This window comes from Anomalospiza imberbis, chromosome 10 (genome assembly GCF_031753505.1).
Source record: "Anomalospiza imberbis isolate Cuckoo-Finch-1a 21T00152 chromosome 10, ASM3175350v1, whole genome shotgun sequence".
In the NCBI taxonomy this organism is placed as follows: Eukaryota; Metazoa; Chordata; class Aves; order Passeriformes; family Viduidae; genus Anomalospiza; species Anomalospiza imberbis.
This window is the reverse complement of record NC_089690.1, coordinates 11,112,639-11,125,809: the sequence shown is the minus strand read 5'-3', so window position 1 is coordinate 11,125,809 and position 13,171 is coordinate 11,112,639. Positions and strand designations below refer to the sequence as shown.

General features: G+C 49.3%; 1 protein-coding gene across 1 annotated transcript in view; it reads left to right on the top strand.

Annotated features, from left to right (window-relative positions):
• Positions 1–799: 799 nt before the first annotated feature.
• P3H2 (prolyl 3-hydroxylase 2) overlaps positions 800–13,171 on the top strand; it is a 65,558-nt gene continuing 53,186 nt past the window's right edge. The window contains exon 1 of the mRNA XM_068200669.1: positions 800–1,263. Coding sequence (XP_068056770.1) covers positions 808–1,263 — 456 coding nt within the window. The 5' untranslated portion in view covers positions 800–807. The remainder of the gene's footprint in view (positions 1,264–13,171) is intronic.

Here is a 13,171-nt window from a genome sequence, read left to right as displayed (position 1 = left end):
TTATTTGCAGAATTCCCGAAGGCAGGAGGATGCCGGGGTAAGAAAGGCGAGTAGGCTGGAGAACCCAGCGAAAAACGGCTCCAGGCAGCAGCCTCGCAGGGAGACAAAACCCAGCATCCTTTGAATAAGGCCGCCAGCGCGGGGATGCGGGGCGGCAGGAGGAGGTGCGGAGTACGGCAGGGGGAAGCGGGAGGAAAATCTGCTGCCGCTGCTGCCGCTGACATCACCCCGGGACGATTTACATTTCCCGACGTCACTCACAAACCCCTGCGGCCGCGGGGGAGCGGGGATGCTCCGAGCAGCCCCGGCTGCTGCCGCGCCCCCTGCGCGCCCCCGGCTCGCCGCGGGGGGGCCGGGGCCGGGCCGGCGGCGCGGGCGGGGCGGGCCGGGCCGGGCCGGGCCGGCGGCGCGGGGCCCTTTAAGAGGTGCCGGCGGCGCGGGAGGCGGCACAGGCCGGGCGTGCATGGAGCCGCGGCCCCGCAGCCACCGCAGCCACCGCAGCCACCGCAGCCGAGCCCCGCGCACGGCCCCCGGAGCCCGCCGCACCGAGCCCCGCTCCCACTGACGGACCCCCGCGTCCCATCATACCGAGATCCATCGCACGGATCCCCGGACCCCGCCGGGCGGACTGCACGGCGCGGACCCCCGCATCCCACCACGCCGGGATCCACTGCACGGCGCCGCTGCACGGACCGCACTACACCGAGTTGCACTGCGCGGAGCCCCGGACCCTCCCGCATCCCGCCGCCCAACGCCGCGGCCCCGAGCGCGCCCGCACCGCGCTGCCCACGGCGCGTCCCGGCGGGCATGGCACCCGGGAGCCGGCGCGGCGGGGCCCGGCTGCTGCCGCTGCTGCTGCCGCTGCTGCTGCTGCCGGCGGCGAGCGGCGGGTGCGCGGCGGAGGGCGGCCCGCTGGAGCCCTTCGATGCGCTGTACGCCAGCGGGGTGGAGGCGTACTACGGCGGGGACTTCGCGGGCGCGGCGCGGTGCCTGGAGCGGGCGCTGCGCAGCCGGCGGGAGCTGCGGGCGGCGCGGCTGCGGTGCCGGCGGCTGTGCCGAGCGCAGGTGCGGCTGGCGGAGCCGGGCCCGGGCGCCGGCGGGGACCTGCCGTTCTTCGGCTCGGTGCTGCGGCGCGCAGACTGCGTGCGGCGCTGCGAGGAGCCGCGCCTGGGGGCCGTGTCCCGCCACCGCGCCGCCGAGGAGGTGCGCGCCGACTTCCAGCGCAGGGTGCCCTACAGCTACCTGCAGCGCGCATACATCCAGGTAGGCACCGCCCGGCCCGGCCCGGCCCTCTCCAAAGGGTTCCCCGCGCTTCCGTTCTCCCGAACATCCCAGGTGTGCCCCCTCCGCCATCTCTGCCAAGCCGTACAGGTGTGGTCCCCCACGACGCTCTCTCTGATGTGTGCGGTCAGTGGTCATGTCTAGTTCCCGAAACAGGGAATCCTGGATGGCAAAGTAGATTCTCTCCAGTTTTTGTTAACCTGTGCTTTTCCTGTCTTGTTTTGAATGGTTTTTCTATTTGCTCTGGGGAAAGGATATTTTTGTTTTACTGTAACATAGTATAATTATGAAAATTGTCTGCCTTCAGTTTGCAGAGGAAAGCCCCAGAAACCCCTCAGTAACCCCCCACTGCCCTCTGCCAGAGGTGTTTCCCTTTCAGACAGCCTGAACTGATTCCATGTTTCAGAAGCCGGGACTGTAGGTGAAGCTGGAAGGTACATAACCTGTAGGTGAAGCTGGAAGGTACATAACCTGTGTTCCAGGGGCCTAATGGTCATTGTCCTGATGTGATGTGAACTACTTTGCCGTATTTCTGCAAAGTAACAGTGTGCAGTCAGTATTTAGCAGCTGCTGACATCCTGAGTATCATCCTCTTATCCCAGTAACTTCTTCCTTATACCTGGTGCCTTCCCTGAGAAAAATTGTGTTACTCTTTGAACTTCCTTGCCAAAAAGAAGAAAAAAAACCCAGAGGAAAAAAAAAACCCCAACCTCCTCCCACCAACCCACACCATGATGATGGTTTTTTTTTTATTCATTCAAGACTTGTGTTCTGTCAAGCCAGCTACCTGTAGTAAGTCTTCCTGTTCATGACTAGTAAGGACAGAAACTCTGGGAATTTTGTTTCATGCCAAGCGGAATGTTTAAAGCATTTCTGGAACATCTCCCTGTGGATTTCTGCTTTATTTGAGCACATTCATAAACTTTCAGTTGCTACAGGCAACTTAATAGGTGAAGACCTGCGTAGCAGAGCACAGGGAGGGTGATTATGCTGAAATCCATTTTCTAGGTGGAGAAGCAAACATCTTTCCTAGGCAATGCTGGTGCCTGTGGTGCAGTTCTTAGGCAGCAACACATCAAGGAGGCAAACAGCACTCTGAAACCTAGTGGAAAATCATAGCTACATTGCTTTTTCTATGCTTCCTTTTCTGTCATTGCCTTAATGTCAGTTTTACAAGTGAGGGACTAGAACTGCATTGGCTTAAACTCTAGTGGCCATGTGATACATAGAGTTCCTGAAAGAAATCCTGGAGGTGAACTGGAACTGTAAATTGGCTTGTGTGCAGTGCTAGTGCAGCTGATGGCCCTTACTATAAAAGATATTCTATGTAGTGTCAGCATCTGTGGGAAGTGACGCAAAATTTGTCATGCTAAAAAATTAAGTGATTTCTCAATCTGTTTTCAAAGCCTTTTTCAGACTCACTGATGTCAATCTCACTGAAGAATTTTCCTCTAAATTAAATAATAGGGTTTTTGTGTCCCACTTCAGTAAAATTGATACATAAAACCCCAGAAAATTTTAAGGTATGGGCTGTTCTTGCATGTATGCTTCTACTGAGACTGAGGTTATTTTCCTCATTTAAAATGGCATTCTAAGCTTATCAAAGCAATGTGTTGAAAACAGCCCTTTTAAAATTTATTTTATGTGTGACTCATCCTCATTTGTTTTTGCAACATCTGGGGATTTTATGTTCATGCTAATGCTGATTTCACTGCTCTCAGATGGAGTAGTGGATGTTCTTGTTACCTGCATGGCTGTCTGGGTGTCGGGCATTGGAGCCAAGGGATGCTACTCTCTGATTAGACTTGTTCATGTTTTTAATACCTTTTTTTTTTAATCCTTTCTGATGCTCTTGGGTTTTGTAAGCAGCACTCTGACCAACCTGGTCCCTCACAGCACCCTGCAGGGATTTGTCCACGTCCTCACCTGGCTGCTGCCTGTACCTGAGCTCTGCTCCCAGGATTGCCCTTTTGCTCTGGCTCAACAAGTCTGTGCACAGGAGAAAATATCCCCCATGGGATTTGCCTGCACTTGCACCAAACACGAGGTCTACTCTCGTACACTTGGATGTGAACCATCCCCTCATGCCAAGGCTGAGTGCCAAGGCTTTGGCATGTTCCCTGGGGGTTGGGATGCATCAGCTCCACACCCTCTGGGTTGACTTTGGCTGCAGCATCTGCTCTGCATTTTGTCTGAAAAGAGGAGCTTCAAAGTGGGGCTTCTGCAGAGCCCCCCTGCCGTGTTGTAGGTGCACAGACAGGCTGCACAGCTCTGGGGGTGGCCACTTCACCCTGGTGTTTTGCTTCTTGAGACCAAAGAGGAAATGAGATGAGGTTCAACACCCTGCTGTGTACCCTGTCCAGCTCCTCCCTGGGCTGCGTCACGAGGCCGGGATGCTGAGCACTAGTACAGAGCACTGGGAGGATGGCAGGGTTTGGTGCCATTTGTGGTTTGAGAGAAGAGGAGCAGCCTGGAATGTGCTTCCCACCTCCCACTCTCGCTGACCTCGTGCTTGTTTGTTTCTCAGGAGGGGAGAAACACATCCCGTCGGGAGGCAGTGACAGAGCAAGGAACAGATGAAAAAAACCGGAGAGTTTGGCTCTTGTGCAGTGCTTTGAAAAACGGTGCTGAATATACATGAACTAATTCTTGCAACACTCCTGTGGGGCAGGAAAAGCAAAGGCTTTCAGTCCTGCTGGACAGATGCACAGCCAAACATTGGCCAGCACTGTGTGTGCCTCTGCTGTTGTGGGAGCAGCAGAGCCACCCAGATGCCCTGGGAGCAGGCAGGGCTCCCCACTGCCTTTTGGTGCCCTGGGAACAGGTTGGGGTCTCCCACTGCCTCTGGTCCCTCACTGCAGAGCAAGCACCAGCACAGCCTGGCCCTGTCGTGATGACGTGAATGAGACTCTGCAGCGAATTGCTGGAAAACTGGTGCTAGATTTGGAAATTTTGGACTTTTTTTGCTACTTTTTTTTTGCTTTTTTGGGACTTTTAAAACTGGATGATAGCAGCAGGTGCACTGGGCTGCACTGCTCCTGCTTCTGAGTAGATGCTGAAGATATTCCTGTGTAGAGCATTGTAAAGGGGCAGAGAGGTGATGATGTATGTAGGTGAAGTGCCAGTGCTATCCCTCTACAAAAACATGTTCTATCAACCTTTGATGTGATCATCCCCATCATCCTATCAATTATTTCCTAATTTATCCATACTTTTCTGAAACAGAAACAGAGGTCTTCGGACAACCATTTTTCTATTTCACAGACATGATCTGAGTGTTTCTGGTGACTCTGGCATGATGTGAGGGGAGGCTGTGATGCACTGCAGGAATGGGACAGCTTGTGGATTCAGCTAAGGGTTTCTGTCAGCTTTGGGCTCAGGCTCTTGAAGTTGACTGCAGACTCCACGGACTGTAGACAGATTGCATTGAACAAGCAACCCAAGTCCAAATGTGTTTGCAAGGCTGCTTTGTGGCTTCTCAATATGTATTTAAGTAGGAGGACTCCTCCTTTTCCTAGGAGAGCTGGTGTTTTCAGGTAATTTGGAAATATAGTGCGTGCATGTGTTTGAGGCAGTTAGGGTGGGGTGGGTTTGAGGTGCAGAAAGAGAGGAGATGAAAACATGCAATGCATGTAGTGGGCTCTCCAGCCCACAGTGGAAAGGTTCTTCAGTGGGTTTCTGCTGTCATGTCCCATGGCCTGGACAGTTTGCTAAATGCTGATGAGTCTCAGTTCTGTGCTGGCTGCTTGGTCTTTGTCAAAGAAATAACCTCTGGGCTTGGCAGGTGGGTGTGGTAGGATCACTTTGCCCTCTTAAACATTTTATTAGTCATGTCCTCCTTGCTTTGCTGCTGTAGTCATATTGTTTCTGTAAAAACCTAGCCTGCAGGCCATGATGTTCTTAACCCTGCTTTTTGGAGTTTTTCTAGCTCTGAGAGTGAGTGGAGGAGGAAATGTACACAATGTACACCGTGACAGTGTTTGCTGCTGCGAGCTGCTGACTCAGGAGCTGTGCTGGAGCTTGCCCTGGATGGTCTGCTATGAACCCTGTGACAGAGCATTACTTCCAGTCCCCAGTCTAACTTCTACAAGTCAGCTTGGTCCAAAAACACCAAGTAACCTGGAAAAGTTGATCACTGTGTCAATTGCAAAACCAAATCTCTTCTACTTACTGACCCTCCCCTTGAAGTCTCTTTCCTTTGTCTTATCCTGTTACCCACATTCCCTGGCCTGCTTGCTGGATTAATAGCTATAGCCTGTTTTAATTTTCTGTGGATATTGGTGTGCTGTTGCTGAGCACTTCCTCCCAGTTTGTAAATACTGAGTTGCAGTGGTCTTGTCTCCCCACATGCCTGAATGCCCCGTTGCACATCAGTGAAGCATGGCAGGAATTGTACTTACGTAGTCTGTAACCACCAGCCTTGGATCTAGATGAGAAAAAGCCTTTTAGCCTGTGCTTGAGTTTAAAACAATAAATAAAACAAGTCCCCATCATGTTGGACATTGCTTCTCTCATAGTAATGCCAGATTGGAGGTGGAGCAAAAGGGGCAAGAGCCTGACTTTGGCTTATCCTGTCTTTGGCTTGAGCTCTCCCTTGCCATGTCTGAGATGTTCTTCAGTTCTGTTACCATCATGACTTCATGTGTTGCAAGCATAAAACAATAATGTTTAGGTTTTCCATGTTGTAGGAGAGACTGTTTATTTGTTCTTAAAAGCTGTTTCTTTTTTTTTTTTTTTTTTTTTTTTTTTATAACGAGGTCTTGTTTGGGGAGAATTTCCACTTTTATCTTCAATGCTGGGTTTTCCACACTGCAGCAGATGGGGCAATGCTGGAGGCACCAATGGGAATGTGTCCTTGGTCACACTGGGCTGCCCTGCCCATCCACACCACCAAGATGAAATGCAACAGGCACAAAAATCACTTGATAAAAGACCACAGGAGAGAAACAGAAGTGGGACAAGTGGGAGGCCAAATTTCAGAAACACTTGTGATACAGATTATTGCCTGACTCCACTTCTCCCTTTGAAAACTCCCTATTTATGACAATCCAGACCCAAGGGAGGAGAGCTGTGTATGTAAACCTCAGCATTTAACCTCTCCACTCTGGTGGATCTGTCCTGTGCCAGTGCTTATGTGATCTCTCCATGAGCCACATTTGGGTGTCTGAGTGCCTGTTCCAACCCTCAGGACAGTGGTAGTTGAGACACTTCAACCAAATCCTTTCCACCTCGAGTAACTACTCGCTCGCTGCCCACCTCTGTGTGTTTCACAGGGCCAGGGATTTTGTCTCTGTGACAGATCTGTGGATCACCTACCTAGGGGCTGTAGAGTTATTCTGGATTCTCACCAATGTAGTTGCTTAGGGAATTTGGTTTGTTTCACTTAAGGACTGCTGTTTTCCATGAACATTTTGCTTAGTTTTCCTTAGTGCCACAATGCTGCATGGACCTAAGCAGATAATGGGGTCCTGTCCTGGGGTATGCCACAGCCTCTGGGGAAATGTGATTTCACATGCAGCATCTCGTGGGCAGTGACACAGGATAATGTGTAAAACTTCTTACATTAAAGTCTTTGGGGGAGCAGCTGTTTCTCACCACAGGCACCGCCTGTCCTGCAAGGCCTGCCTGTGCAGTTGGTCTTGTTTTTGCAGGATTTATGTGACATCTCAGATGAAGACCTATAGTAAAACTGTCATATAATCATTATTATTTGGATTTTTACTATTAGTGGTGTTTATTTATCTTCAATCTTGAGAATTGGTATTACTCAGATACTGGATAAATAAACAGATCTGAGACTTAATCTCTTGGAACGTCTCTTTATTTAGATTTTCTGAGAAAGCATTCCTGCTCCTCAGCAGAGGGTAAATGTTAGTGCTCAGAAAGTTAAAATTATTTTGGACAAAAATAAGCTGAGTTTATGGGGATGGAAAACTTTTGAGTCTTGATGGTTGGGTCAGTGTCCTGGGTTTAGAGCAGGATATTTAGTCCTGCCCTAAGCCCGGGACACTGACCCAACCGCCCCTGCTCCTGTTCTTGCCGATCATTTCAAATGAAATGCTTCTAAAATGTTTAGAGTTGAAAGTAATTTCAGAGAGGGAAAGAGGCGACCCAGTGGTTCAACTCTGCTGCCAGCAAATGCAGACTAGGTATATCTTTGTGGTGAAGGTGTCTCAGAGTCTTCACAGGAGTCTCAGTCTTGACTTTTTGGACTTGAGTATGGGCTTGTGATGTACTAAAAATTGGACTAGCTGGCTGTAGTGATTTTTCTGTTGGTTTATTTTTTTTTCCTTTTTTTTTTTTTAATAGAGCAAATCCAAAAGAAAAACTAAGGTGTTTGTAGTTTGCCACATCATTTCAACTGGTAGTAAATTAGCACAGCACTGCCCAGCAAATCAGGACACAACCAGTAAATACCTACTGGTCTTAGACCCACTAAGCTTGTTTCATACAGCCTAGTAATCATCCATTTGATAGCCAGGGCTGCTCTTTTTGTCTTGCTAAATTCCTCTTTCTCACTTCATAGCTATGCAGTTGTGCCAGGGCTTCAAAATATACTATACAGAGTAATATAGAAAAACATACTAATTATAGACCCGGTGCAGTGGATCCTTGCCTGCAATATTTTGCAGTCTTTTGGAGAAAACAAAGTAAGCCTGAATTCCTCCTTATTTCTTGGCAATCTCTGATGACGTGGTTTGGATGATGGATAAGAGAGGTGTGACTCACATGGTTTGAATGGATTTTTTGAGACCTTGATCTAAAGGCTTCCCAGTGCAGGTTAATATCCCAAGTGGGATAACAAAACTGGGCACCAACAGTGCAGGAGAGCCCAGACTCCTGCTGCTGGGATGGGACCCAGGGACCTGCCCCTTCCCTGTTCTAGCATCTCCTTAGTTTCTCGTGGCTATTGCACTTTTCCCTGCTGGCTGCTCCTTGGCAGAGCCTTGCTGCTGAACTGCCCTGTCCATGTGCCTTGGTGTGCTGGGATTTGTTAAGTGGCTTTTTGAGCTGCCTGTTAAATCTCATCCATACGTCCGAGAGCTCTGCTCTGGCTTCTGCAGAGCCCTTTTGTTGTCCTTGGCCACAGGAATAACAAACGGCAGCTGATGATGAACTGCATGTGAATGAGCAATGCAGCTTAGCCCTGCTAAGCAAACCTGCCCAGTACTCTTGAGTTGTGGCTGAGGTTTCAGCAAGGATTATTCCAATTTCTTGTACAACTGGTGATTTCATCGTGGATGGCACCAGCAGTGGTGAGAAACCATCCTGTCAGTAGCTGTTGCTTTACTGCCAACCTCCTGAGCACTGCTGGAGCTAGCAGGATTCTGGGCTCAAAGCACTGCTGCACGTCTGGAGCAAGGGACTGAGGGGTTATTTATCTTAGTTTTTTCCTTTGGAGGTGGTATGAATTAGTCATTGTGATTGGGTTTGTTCCCAAGGAGTAGGAACCCCTGTACTCTGCACAGGGCATATTTCCATGTGTGTAGTCTGGATTGAGGCCAGGCTGAGTTGGGATAAATCGATGTGAACCTGGAGTGACCCAGCTGAGGGCTGTGGAGTTTCTCTCGTAGCGCTGGGGAAGCTGAGATCAGGACTTGGCCAGTGTATTTCAGCAGTAAGGGATGGCAGGAAGGAGGGCACGAACTTCCCTGGATGCTTTTGTTTCCAGCCAATGTATCAGCAATAAGGTACTGACATTTTTATTTCTTGCCCACGAACTGGTGATGACTAATGAAGACAGGGGGTCTGCCTGTGGGTGGGTTCAGGCAGCAAAGAGCTGTTCCTCATCAGCCTGTACCTCCCAACCAGTCCTTCTCCTTTCCATGACAACTGGTCAGTTAAACAGACCCTCCAGGGCTGACGTCAAGGGTCAGGGATTTGGCCACCAAATAATTATAGCAACAAAATTAGCATCACTTCCCCACCCCTTCCTTCCCACATGATCCTGCTGAATCCCAACTCATAAATGTCCTTTTTTTTCTTTCTTGGATGAGAAGCAAAGCCCACATGTATTAGCTGGAACATATGGCAGGGTTTGGCTGCAGCCCATAAGTTGTGAAGGCCAAATATTCACTTGTAGCTTCTTGTTCACATAAAAAAAACAAGAGGAGAAAAACACGTTCTTTCAGGATTGGATGAAAGGCTGAGTCTGTGCTTGTGCTGGGATGGGAAGCAGATAGGCTGTGGGACAGCATGCTGACCGTGCTGTTGTGATGGGGAAAGTGTCCCCTCACAGCCATTGAGAGGTGGCCTGGTGGCAGTGGCCACTGTCCCCTGCTCCCTGCCCTAATGCTGTTTCTCAGGTCAGGCAGAGTTAGCACACAGGCTGCTCAGGAGAATGTCATCAGCACCAGGGGTGCAGAGCAGTCAGCAGGTTTTACATGTGGGTTAGCCACGGACAGGAGAGAATTCTGTCTTTGCAGCACTAAAGGTTTTATTAAGGGTCATGGGAACATCTGGGAGGGCGCAGAAAACTTGTGAAGGAGAGGAAAATGAAGGGACATTGTCAGAAATTGACTGTCTGCACCACCAGAATGTACCTGGTGTACCCAAATTAAAAAAATCAGAAACATCACAAAAATGCTTGTTAGACACCAACAAGTTGATTTTCACCATGGGTTTTCCAAAGCAGCTGCAATGGTGGCCTCGATCTCACATCATATTCCTGCAGAAAGATGAGCCTGAGACTCTGCTCTGTCCTGTCAAAGTCAGAGGTGGGAGCACATGAATCCACAGAGCCTGCTGCCTGAAAAAAAAGGGTGTGTAAATCCTGCCTCAGAGTATTGCAAGTAGGGCACTGCGTACACCCACAGCTCTGTGAGGTCAGAGCTGGACTCCCAAGGGTGCACTGGGGAGATGTGCTGAAGTTCATTGCCCAGGGCTACGAGTGCAACTTCTTTTGAAGATGGAGCCAGCCATATTCCTTCCCAGGAAAGATCAGTGGTGTACAGAGAGAAAATATCCTTCAGAATATTTGCCGAAGGTGTTGCTGTGACTGCCCAGAGACTGAAGCACAGTCTGTTGGTTGCCTTGCTTAGAAAGCTGCTTTTAAAGTGGTTTTGCCAAGGCACTGCCTGTTCTAAGGTTTATATATATTCTGGGGCATCTATGACCTGAGTTACTCTATGTCTTTGGAAGCAGATGAGAAACTGCAAAGTTTCATTTAAGTAGTCTGAAAAGAAGCTTTTAGTGAAATATTTTAGCAAAAGGGAGGAAAATGTTGTCTTATCCCCATTTTTCCTATTTATGGAGCTGCTGGTCTCTCTGTTGCAGGGGCTGAGAATGGACAGGAGTTTTCTTACCTGTGGGCAGCACTGATCCTGGGGATGTGTTTGCAGGCTGTTAATGAAGAGTTGTGAGATGCACTGAGCTCCAGAGGTGGGTGAGGAAAGGCTGTTTTTGTAGAGGGAACTCATGCTGCTTCAGGAGAGGTTTTTATTGTATGGTGATGCAGGGTCCTGACCTGTGCTGCTGAGAGCAGGTGGTTGGGGCAGGGCTTGCTGAGTGAGTGGTGCTGGTGCATCTTGTGCTCTTAATTACCCTGGTGCACTCAGCACACTGTGTAGGCACTGCAGGATGCTGCTCTAACTGCAGATCCTATTGTGGGCTGCTGGGGAAGCTGGTCACCCTGTTCCCTTTGCTTTAAATATCTTTTAAGGTCTTTTAAATGTCTTTTGGCACATGGTTGTTCCTTGGTTGGCAGCCCTACTCCATTTTCTTTAACATAAGTGTTGCACCCTGGTACACAGGTGGCTCTGCTGCTTCTCTGGAGTGGTCACTCCAGGGTCAATCATAGACTACTCCAGCCAGCTACCTTGGCTCACTGCGGTGCTGCTCAGTAAAACTTGGTTTCAGCTTGGTTCCTGCTACAAGGCAGGCAAATACCAAATAAAACAGTGATGTGCCACTTGAAGAAGCAGCGTGTCCACTCAGCTGTCAACTGCATGTCCCTTCTGTGCAGCCTAGGCCGGGCTGCAGGATTGTGGTAGCTCACTGCAGGCGTGTGCTGTGTGTTGTGAGGAGGCAAAGGACATCCTCAGGCTCCCCCAGAGCTGTTTCCCCAGGTAATGTCCATGTCTGGGCTGTAGTCTCCAGCTGAGTTCCAGCTGAAGCCTGGCTCGGACTGGCTCCTTGCAGCACTTTTGCCTGCATGGGGGAGCTGAAGCTGTTGCACCCCTGTCTGCCATCAGCATGACTTTTATATGCTCTCCCAGCCATCCTTCCTGCTGCTGGAGGTTGCTCCCAGCCTTCCTTCCAAGGTTGCCTCGAGCCTTCCTTGACCAGACTCACCACCCTCTAAAGGGGCAGATCCTACACACACTCAGTGCTTTAATGCTGGATTCAGGTCTCATTCCTGTAGCCTCAGTGACTTGGGTGTAACAAAAGCTCAACATGGGACATCAGTGCCTGGTTGTTCCCCAGTGCAAGCACTGTGAGAGGAGGCAGCTCTGCAAGGCACTGCTCTGTAGAGGAGCTCCCTGATGGCCTGGGATGTGCAGGGCAGTTTCAGTTTTGGCAGCTGGACTCTTCCATGTGATAGCTAAAGCTCTGGGAGTTGGAGTAGGCGATGATTCTTTGAATGTTGCCAAACTCAGATCTGAGTTTAACAATAGAGATTTTCCCATCTTGGGAGAGTCATTCCAACCTGATTACTGTTTGGGTTGTTCAACAAAACAGTCCCTAGAAAATGACTTTTGCACTGTAGCACAAGGCTTCCCACAGTGGTGTTTTTAACTCTGAATCACTGTTTCTTTAATCACTGTGCTTCTGTTTTCCAAAGATATTTTTGGATTCTTGCTGTGAAATCTGGCTAGATGACAGACTTGTAAATAAACCATTTTTAGCTTCTAATAATTTTTGAATCAAACCAAACCAGGTAGAGAGACCTGAATGACCATTCATCTGGACTTTCTCTTTGAAAGTTACAGCTCTTAAAGTTGTCACTGAGTTGCTAGCAATCAGTACACTCATCTGTCTTGAAAAGCACAGTGTAGGAGCCACAGTGTCCCTTCATGATGCTTTGAGAAGTATTAGATAGTGAAGGTTTGCATGTTTCAGGCTTATTGTTTACATTCCTGTCCCTCTAGTGCTGTTTTACAGTGTGGATGTTACAGCTCAGCTCTTAAGTGGTGGAGCCCTGCTCAGAAAGGGTTCCAGGTCCTTTGGGATCTTCTGTGCTGCTCTTTGGGGTTGCTTTGGTATTGCAGCCAACCTGTGCTGAATAACAAAGTCCTGCTGAGTAGGATTGCCAGCTGAGTTCCTGCATGCTCTAGGTGTGTGTTACTGGCTTTTGTTGCATGCACAGATGTGCATGGAGCTGGGGAGATGGACAGGAAAACCCTCCTGGTGTTTGTCTGTGCTGCACACCTGAGATGGAAGGGAGTGCTCAGGTGTAAGAGCTGGCAGTGCTTAGCCCTTGAGTGAGGGATTATTTCATTGGGCTAAGAATGTACTCAAGCCTAGAAAGGACTGTGTTTGGGAAGTGATCAGGATTACTGTGCCAAGTGAATGCTGATCAGTGCTTTTAAGTGCCAGTTGGTCAATGGCACAGCTGGGTCAATAGTGCATTATATCAACCATTATATAAGCCACTTAAGGGCAGCTTTGGAAGTTATTCTCTGCTGTTGAGGGGGGAGAGCTAAACCCAGACAGCTGAGAGTTCAACTGTGTTTAATTTTGCTGTTTTCTCTTGAGTCTTAGGGCTGGAAAGGTAAAAATTATAGGAAGACAAGGAAGGGAGAATCTGCTTTTCTTTTCATAAGTGTTCTCTGTGTCAGGAGGATCATCAGGCGTTTTGGAGGTTATCCTTGTAGATTCCCCTGTTGCAGAACTGCAGTAGAATTATTGCTGTGCTGTATTCTCCCTTTTATATGCCAGTAAACTTGGC